Genomic DNA, 9,795 nt, shown 5'->3' on the forward strand with positions numbered 1-9,795 from the left:
TTTATACAAAACAACAAACTATACAAATCAAATGGGACAATAAACAATGAAAATGAAGGCAGAAAACGCATCTCTGCACAAAAAAAAAGAAAAAAAAATGATGATGATAGGGGAGAAAAAGCACAGTTTGTTCCTACCAGGCTCTCAAGACCATGATATGCATTCTGATAACACAATGGTTTACAAACACTGGGTATGTCCCTACTTTGAAAGCCTAAAGTGAACATCCTTGTAGATATAAGTGCTATAGAGGCACAAAATCTTGCAGCAGTCGCTTGGAGGAGCAAATGCAAAGTCTCACTTGACCCTCCCTTTAATTTGAGATTTGCTTTCAAAGCAAACAGCCCAGTTTTTCTCGGAAAGAAGAGGTCTGCAAGAGCTGAGGCAGAGATGCAGGCAGGCTGCCATGGCCACTGGCACTTAAATTAAAAAAGGGTCTTCTATTATCCCATATGAAAGGCCTTCAGTCTGTTTGTGTGGTCTATTAGCAAGCATATTTCACATACATGCTCATAGGAGAAAGGTGGTGCTGTCCAGAATCAACCCTGAGAGCATTTAATGCATTTAATCAGGGCTTTTGTGTTGTTGCAAAAACAGAAGTAGAGGGACATTATTTAGGACTTTTAAGTCTTGGTTTAATAAAACAAAAACATAATCATTCTGAGTTCAGAGGAAACACTACAGGGGTTTTTTAAATAATTAGCCACAGAGCTGGTGAGACAAATGACGGGGATTCTGGATGAGACCACAGTCTCTCCTAATCATTTTGGTTGTGCTGCTGAGAAGGAAAAGAGCGAAAGTGTGAGAAAACTATCCCAGGGAACTAAGAAAACGCTTGGCAATAAAGTCAAAAGTATGGCAATCACACTACCAAACTACAGGAAATCAGTGTGTATGGTTGCCAATTAACACACACACACACACACACACACACACACACACACACACATTGACGTGTCAGGGTAGTAAAGCATAGAGAGAAAGATATGATTCATATATAATTATATGCAAAAGGCAAACAAACATACATACAATCAATGACCCTCCTGGGTCATTTAAACTGCGACAGTATTGTCACGTTCTCAACGCTGGGGAACACATAACAACAAACAAAAACAGTCCTGTTCCTTTCAATGTCATTTAAAAGAAAAAAAAAGTTCAGCAAATTTAACATCTCTTCCTCAATCTGAGGACGTAGCTCCACAGACACAAACTCACTGTGAAATGATGAAGGTGGCAGAGATCTACAGATATGTCCTGTGTCTGTGTCGGGACTTGCATACCTTTAAGGTACAAAAGAAAATGAAAAAGGTGACTTAAGCACAAAAAAAGCACTGTAACACTACTATATGTGTCAATGGGACTAGTTTAACTGGCTTCTAGTGTGATTAAGAGGTTGTCCTTGTTACAGGCAGCCAAAAACACAAAAGCAGGCAAAAAGATTTTGGTTCTCTTTGATGTGTCCATCCAGTTCAGCCCAGCATACACCGCATATTGACTAAAGCCTTGTGTTTATATAGTTCCTGAAATAGGCCACAGTATGTTTAGTGCAACTTGCCTGTTTGAAGGTATCTCTACTGAGCTTAGATGTGAGGAGATCTACACCTCTCAACCATGAACTACCTGTACAAAAGCAACTGTTTGCGTGCTTAGATGTAGAAAGAACAGAAATAAATGGATTTTCTGATATTTAGAGCTTCTTCATGTAAACACTTCCATATAAAAACCTACAATTAGGCACAGAGTCCCTCCTCCTCATCTCTCTTGTTCGGCATAGGTAGTGGGGTGGGGAATAAACAATAAACTGGCAAAAAGTATTAACTAGTGTGTGAAGAGAGGGACACTCTTGCATTCAGTCGCAAACCTTACCACTGTAAAATAAACAAAAGAACATTTTGCATCTGTTAGTACATTGCATTGCACACATTCCCGGGTCTTTATAGGTAACTGTAAGTGCATGTGTTCACGTAACACCTTTACAGACTAACTGACTTCAACATAAAATTCCTCTAAAATAACCCAAGGCAAACTACGTACATGCTACATGGCTGTGTATCACTAAGAACACAGACCTGAAAGAAGGGTTAGCCTCTCTTCACACAGGGGACATAAAGAAAAAGAAATGCACATACAAAAAAGAAGTAGAAACCATACATTGGGTGTAATATGGTTTATACATCTTAACATTCCAGGATGCTGTTGACTGCCGCCTCAAGAGCAGAATCTGTGTCAGGGTGAGGGGGTGAGGTGAGCTGAGGGGTATATGGAGGCTGCACAGGGTGGTGAGACACCTGGTAGTTTGTCGGGCCTCCTGACAATGCTGGGAAAGGTGAGGGTTTATTATGGGGGCAACTATTGGCAGCAATCAGGCTGTTGTTGCTGATGCCGCTGGGTCCGTAGAGTTGCTGGGATCTCTTCATTTCCAGCACGTTCTTGCTTTCGAAGTGTGGTGGATGAAGTCTCTCTGTTGAGCCAGGTCCTACAGGCTCACTCCCTCCTGGGTCTTCATAACCAGGCTGGGAGTCTGTCCTGTATGGTGGCTCCATAGAGCCTTGTTCTGACTCATTCCATTTATAGCTGGATATAGGCTGAGGCGGGGAAGGGGCTTGGAAAAGTTTGGATTTCGTCCCACAACAGAACTCCTCCAAGAAACTGTCTACAAACCAGACAGGGCAAAGTGTTAAATCAAAGTTAACTGAAAAGGGAATATTAGTTCACAATGGGATTCACTCCAATTCTGTTTTACCTGGGTCCACTAGTACCATGCGTTTGTCTTGTATCAAGGTGCTGCGCTCCTCTTGGTTGAAAGTCCTGTCGATCATCACCATTTCTGAGGACGGACTGAAACGCTGCACAGAAGAGTGAGGTTATGCTGTTAGCCCTGTGCATTTCCTAACATCCCTCACATCTAGTCATTAACTAGCGCGTGCACCTACCTCAGCTTCCACCATCAGTAGTCGCCTGTATTTGTTTACCATCCCCTGTGTCCTCATCAGCACCTGAGTTGCAGCTGCTTCAAATTCCTCATCCACTGGAAATTCAAAACACAACACACTACTTATATTAAAAACAACAACAACTTTAATTCCATAAAAGACTTGGGGTGAATCTAGTATTGTCATTACTGTACCCTGTGAGAACTCGTCCGGGCTGGGTGGAGCCCCCTGGAACACGTGGTACGGGATAAGTCTCAGGAGTGCGTCATCAACTGAAGTGAATCGACGTCGATCTGGGGTCTGAACTGCAACATGATCCTTCCTCACCTGCTGTAAAATCCTTTAAAAATAACAGAGAAAGACACAAGTTTGTTAAATGACTGAAAGACAAAAGCACAACTACACAGAACAGATGGCATGTCAAAAAAACTCACATTTCTCCTTTTGTAAGAGTAGGAAGCAGAGGCCTCTTCTGTGCACTGACCTATGATGGGGAAGTGTAAAAACCAAAGATGTCATTACATTAGATTGTTCCACCTAAAAAAGACACACAAGCATGTAAAACAAACAGCTAACATACCTCAGAGTTTAGTATTGAATCCTGTACCATGGGTTTGATTGCTACAAGAGATCACACAAACAAAGCAACTTTATCAGTCTGAAATTCTGCAGCTTATATTGAAACATATTATACACTGAAGCCATTGGCGCCTCTTTTACCGTGGATGCTGCTGGCATGTGCTTGTTTGAGGGCAGGTGATGAAGAATTCTGAAAAATTTCAAGTAAAAGTTATGTTAGAGAGAGAACAAATAAGGAGAGAGCAAATTAATAAAAAGACTGCCATCTGTATACCTGTCTGTAGTCTTGTTGCTGTGTCACATTACCAGGTAAAGGGGACAGAGAAGTACAGTTCTGGGATGGAGTCACTAGAAGGCGCTGCACGGGAGTAGCCGACGCTTGGCTCTGATTGCAGATCCCTGTTGTAGCCGGGCCAACCAGAGTCAGACGTCCAGGAGCGCATGGTGTCTGCACGGAGGTGGAGCTCGCACAAGAAACTCCCGTCCACATCTGAGTTACACCTCCTCCAACCTGATTCCCGCTTACTACTCCCTGATTCAAAATTAGTGGACCAGCTGTTGGTGCATTGAAATTCTGCGCTGCAACAATCTGCACTGTGTTTTGACTGGTAATTAGGGGATTTGAGTTGGGGTTGATGGGCCCGTTGTGGATGGTGCTAGATGAAGTGAGAGCCAAGGAGCTGGGTAGCAAGAACTGTCCGGCTGATATATTTGTCAGTGTAGACGCTTGTTGCTGCTCCAGGGGTGGTTGTACTACAATGGAGCCATTAGGTGTGTACTGTCCTGCAGGAGCAGCAGTATTAGTGTTCACTACATTAGTCACGGTGGTGGAAGTGGGCTGAAGACCAAGGCTGTAGACAGTCTGAGACCCCGGTTGGAGGGGTTTAGGCTGGATTGGTCTGACAACAGTCTGGGTCCCTCCAGGGCCTCTCTGTATGATGATATTTTGAAGCGGGATGTTTTTGAAAGGTAAGCCAACTTGGCCTTGGGTGGGAGCAAACACCTGCCCCCCTGTTGTTGTCCCTGCTGGAGCTACAGAAACACCTGGCCTTAGCACGATCTGTGGTGATCTTTCTAAGCTACTCAAAGTCATCACTCCGCCACCTGCACCAAAAGAACCCAACACCTGGATTGGCTGACCAGAACCATTAGGCAGTGACGGCATGCCTTGCAAAAACTGGCCTGCAGAGAACGTAGCAGTTGCAGTCGTTACCACACCTACCCCGCCTCCATAGTTCCCCGAGACCAGCGGGGAGGAGAAGGGAACAGGAGCTTGCACTAGAGTGGGAGCAGGCTGCGAGTCCAGTAAGGCTTCCTGGGCCAGCGTTTGCTCAGTGATATCAGCTTCCAAGAGAGATTTCTGAAGGATGTCAAAGGGCTGGTCCTCTCCCCCGAGATCCACCCCTCCAGGGGAGGTTTCAGGCCCCAGTTCATCCTCAATAAACGAGAGACTGCTAGAGAGTTGGAGGCCTGCCCCGGTCGAATCCTCGCCAAATTCACCCATTGTAGAAGAACCATCTTTGAGGCCAGTGTTGGAGCCAGTCTGAAGGAAGTATTGAGAGAAGAAAATGGAGAACTATTTGCATGTGAACTGCATATCTGATTTCAAAGTCAAAGGCTTCTTTTTATGCCCAAGTTAAGATATCAGGCTAATTTTATTTAAAATATTATTAGCTTTCTGTCAAAAATTGAACATGATTATCTATTATAGAATATAAAATACTAATATAATATTGTATTTCAAAGTTAATAAAGAAGTATCTGTTAGTGTTACAGAAGAACACAAACTGAAAATTCTTTGGTTAGTTCAAATAACAGATATTAATACAAAATAAAATCTCAATAAACCAAACCGTATTCATTATTTTGTATATATTCAAACTGTTCAAACACAAATAAATAGCACCCCCCCCAAAAAAAAAAAATTCTATACATACCCTCAGTACAAATTCAAGAAACTATCAATTTAACAGAGCATAAACAAACCAGACATATCCACTCAGCTGTGGTCTGCTTATGCTCCAAGGCAACAAGTAAAGACATTTTAAAAGGCAATACCAGTGCAGTACACTCCAACGAAGTGGACAGTGAAGCTTATATATGGGTCAGATGCGTGATTTGACCACAAATCCGATGTGGCAGTGAAGTATGACACCGCTTGTTCAGCTGTCTCTCTGCACTCCTGTGCAGCTGGGAAAAGGTGTTGTTTGTCCACAGCCCAGAGACTGGTAATGAGGATCAGGTCCTTTCATCACCAGCCTAAATTTGACATTTTTAACTGTCGTTGTGAGATCACTGTCCCTCTTCATTTTCTGTCATACCGCAAACAAGTGTCTAGAACTGCAAACTCCCGTACTGTGTGTGCACTGTATTTTTCAGGTAACTGCAGATAAACTGTGCATTGTGCTGGGATAGCACTGCTTCAGATCTAAAAGCGATTCATGATGTTACCTGCCTTTGTCGAAACATGCTACTCTGTGTCTTTGTCGATCTTTAAACGGTAAGAATATCTCCACAACACCGAATTCCCTTTAACAGAGTCTTGGACACTGTGCACTGGGGGCTCTTGTTTTGTAATGCTGTAGCTGACGTTTTGAACATTTTTTCTTTTATCTCACTCACACTTCTAACGTAGTGCTCTGTAGTGCTGTGTATGTGTGTGGCTTTAACTCTGCTCCAGCCACGATTGGTTCAGTGTAGAGCTATTGTCATTGTCCTTTTGTCTTGTCTGTCAAAAAAATGGACGGAATGAGTTCGATTGACTTTTTATTAATCGTTACTCATATTTCTGTTGAGGAAAAGTTATCCCTGGTAGTTATCGTTACCATTTTATCATCCACTCCTAATGATGAACTGTAACAAAATGTCCTTGTGGTTTGGCTTGGATCAAGGTAATCATAGGTATACTCACGGTGTCGTTACCAAAGAGGGATCCATCAGACCCATAAGCTGCGTTTGTTACATCATCCTCCTCAATCTGCAGGAACAAAAGACAAGCGAGTGAATGGACTTGGGTAATTCTGGTGTTTAAGGAACATTTCTAAGGAAGTCATTCAGACAAACTCTGAATTCTCCAAGTGTCACTCACAGACTTGCTGTTGCTGCCATGGAGATAGTCATTCAACGCATCTACATCTCTGAAAAAGATAAAGAAGCAACATCTTTAGCAGTTTCTTTTTATTTGTGTCACTATCTGTGGTTTTAAAGTTCCCTGACATTTGCTTTACTACATGTGTCTTGTGCTTATGACCATTAAAATATTCACTTCCCTTATTCAATGAAAGATTTAAAACCAAAAAAAACAGATCTTGCAGATAGTTGTGGCACTGATTTTAAAGGCAACTATATATTCACAAGTATAAAACTGTATGGCCCGGGGTGTGGCAAGAAGAACTCGAATCTTAGTGCAGATTTTATAATCTTATAACGTTTACCCTAAAATATCCAGAAGACGGCGATCGTCATCATCATCCATGACACCTGAAAGAGTATGGAAGGCCATCAGATGAGGACATGGGACACGCTAAGGTCTAATCACTGAACAGTGGAGTAAAAAAACTTGTTTTTGTTTTACTCTAAAGTAGAAGTGCTTGAGCTCTAAATGGCTGGCATGTTTTTAGACATTTCACTCACAGGTTTCCAGCAGGAAGCATGGGCTCAGTCATTTAACACCCTTTCTTTCCTGCAAAAGGCTGGGCTGCAGAGTAAGAAACTTCATTTAGTAGAACTACATAACTGGACATGTATGTCAGATAAGGGGCGTAAGACAGTGCAGGCAGGTGCTAGATAAAAGAATGGTTCAAGTGTGAAACAGGGGTGTGGACAGGAAGTTGGGAGGGGGGGGTACATATTTGCTATTCAGTACAGAAGGACAGAATGGCCTTCATCCCCTCCTACAAATGCTTAGCTATGACAAACTCCCACCCATAAAGCTTCTCTGCTGTCCCACATTGGTTGTCTTTCCAGTGTGCAGAGTGAAAAAGAGTATTTGAGTGTAAATAACCCCACCCTGCAACATTTATACATTATAGTTCTGGTTGATGTTCTGGGTTTCATCTCTCCATTGAAAGAGGTATTGGCTTTATGTTGTGTCAGTCAGTCAGCTTGGTGCTACTTAATAATTGGGGGTTTAGGGGTTGTTGTTGTTTTTTTTAATGGCACTTAAATGATTCAATATCTGTAAGTAAATGGTTGTGGCTGCTTTATTTACTGTATCACATAATAATAATAAAAAACCTCATGTAATCACTAATAGAGCATGTGAATAAAATGGTTGTATCATATTCAATTTTATTTTGCTGTGTGTGTGTGTGTGTGTTTGCAGGTGACTGGGGAAATGTAGGTTTTGTTTTCCCATGACAGGCGACTGCAACTCTACAAAATGGCTGTTACCATGCCATAGGCTGTCTTTACAGCAGAGCCACGTTGAGCCTCCATCTTTGGTTGAGTGAGAACAAAGACAGGACAGGGCTGCTGCACAAATTAGGCCGTTTACACGGACCGTGTTTGGAGTTTAAAGCAAAAACAACGACCGCTTGAGCGATTTAAATCGCTGGAAAATCACGGTTGTTTTTTGTGTGTGTCCACAGCAAATAACACATTTTCTCGTCGAGCAAACGACTGTCCTTTATCCTTCGAAACTTGTTACAGAAAACCATGTCGAGGTTCCGAGACAAAAACAACGGAAACTAAGCCATAAACACTTCACAAAAAAGGCATCAAATACGGGCTGTAAAAATCTATATTATCCAATTAAATCCAAAGTGCAAAAAGTTAACGTTTACAAGCGATCACCTCAAATTGTAATGTTAGCTACATTAAAAATGAAATGACCGAGCTGTTTATGCTGGCCAGAATAATAACCTTTAAAAAAAATGTGATCTAGCTCGATATCGCCAGATTTGCATCTTTAATGCCAGTTTTGACCAAACTGGCATATTTCTGGCGTATTTCTTGTTGCATTTTTTGCCTAATTTCGAGCTCAAATTCACAACCACCAGCAAATCCAGCACAGCACGTGCGCTTCGACGCAAATCCACGGCTAGTCCCCGCTGTTAAAGCCGCACAAAAACACGGCTAATGTACAGCTTGCAAGTTTTATTTCCAAAAATAGACTGAATCGACAGAGAGTGATAATCGCATTCAAGCAGCACAAAACGCCCGTCGTCGCTGACGTGCTCTTTCTTTCTCTGTTGGGGAAGGCTTTCATTTGTCCTCTATGTGGCTCGTCTGCCAGCATGAAAAACGTCACATTTTGCCTCGATATAGCCGAATCGACGCGTTTCAACCCGGGACTTTTGTCCCCAGTCCGTGTCCTGCTCGGGTCTTTAACTCAGCGGCTCCGCCACATTTTTAACTTTAAATATCGGCCTGCGCTGGTTAGCTAGCCGCGGCGTCGATGACGACGCCTATTTTGAAAGCCAGAATCCGTCGAAAAGGGCTAAAACCGCGTCGAGCCATAAATATTTATCCCGATTAGCATAACATAAAGACGACTCAAAAAGAGGCAAACCCTTTTACTCCTGTCTCACTCCTTCTTGAAACCCAATATCTCCATTTGGCAACTTTTAATTTGCTCCCCCCCTCCTTCTCCTCCTCCTCCTTCTCCCTCTCCCACTCATATATTTTTCTCACTGTCCCTGCTCTGTCTCGGATAGATTTTTCTCTCCGCTCAAACTCTCTTCCCTCCCTGAAGGAAGGGAGGAAGGAGGTTGTGTGTGTTTTTTCCTTGAAATTTTTATCACAAAATTATAATACACTCAAAGGGAAACTCACCGTCATGAAAAAGCAGTGCCTTGTCAACGGGGTTTCCTCGCCATCACCGCACGGGTTGTTGTTGGGGTAGTGCACACAGCGAAATCAGCGGTCCTCAATGACTGCATATGGCTCCATGCATTTGAATACGAAACCTTAAAAACAACCGCAAATAATTAATAAACTATTTTTAATGCTTATGTGAATTATAATTACACGTGGCTCTGTCTTTATAAATAGCGGATAAACGTTATTACACTTAATCACTGCGAACGGTAGAGGGCGGGCCTTTGTGTGTGCCACACCTGGATGTTGCTCAGGTATGCCTAGTTACCTGCTGAGAAGCCTATTTCGTATTCAGAAAGCAGTCAGACTTTATAAGAAAGCAAAGCGTTTACATTTATTACACTTATTGTTTTTTTTATATGTAATTCAATCGCATTTTACACACACTTTCGAGTAAAAATGATATTTCTTCCACCTTCTAGTGTTGTATGTGATGTCTTTATTATAAAAACGTTAAAGA

The 9,795-nt window shown here is 42.3% G+C and overlaps 1 protein-coding gene across 3 annotated transcripts; it reads right to left on the reverse strand.

Moving 5' to 3' along the window:
• Nucleotides 1-86: 86 nt before the first annotated feature.
• On the reverse strand, nt 87-9,530 carry bicral (BICRA like chromatin remodeling complex associated protein). 3 transcript variants are annotated; one of them, XM_005725921.2, is made up of 13 exons: nt 9,291-9,530; nt 7,149-7,212; nt 6,950-6,995; nt 6,604-6,652; nt 6,427-6,492; nt 3,790-5,058; nt 3,657-3,705; nt 3,517-3,557; nt 3,371-3,420; nt 3,131-3,276; nt 2,937-3,031; nt 2,747-2,849; nt 87-2,656 (listed from the first exon to the last, which is right to left on the reverse strand). In XM_005725921.2, the coding sequence occupies exons 3-13, from the start codon at nt 6,988-6,990 to the stop codon at nt 2,181-2,183; spliced, it is 2,385 nt and encodes a 794-aa protein (XP_005725978.1). In that variant the 5' UTR covers nt 6,991-6,995; nt 7,149-7,212; nt 9,291-9,530; the 3' UTR covers nt 87-2,180. The 3 variants fall into 3 exon arrangements, with proteins under 3 accessions (XP_005725978.1, XP_005725979.1, XP_005725980.1); XM_005725922.2 differs by having other exon boundaries at nt 7,908-9,530; XM_005725923.2 differs by lacking the exon at nt 7,149-7,212.
• Nucleotides 9,531-9,795: the final 265 nt, after the last annotated feature.

This window comes from Pundamilia nyererei, unplaced genomic scaffold (genome assembly GCF_000239375.1).
Source record: "Pundamilia nyererei isolate P.nyererei 1_Seehausen unplaced genomic scaffold, PunNye1.0 scaffold00017, whole genome shotgun sequence".
NCBI lineage: Eukaryota > Metazoa > Chordata > Actinopteri > Cichliformes > Cichlidae > Pundamilia > Pundamilia nyererei.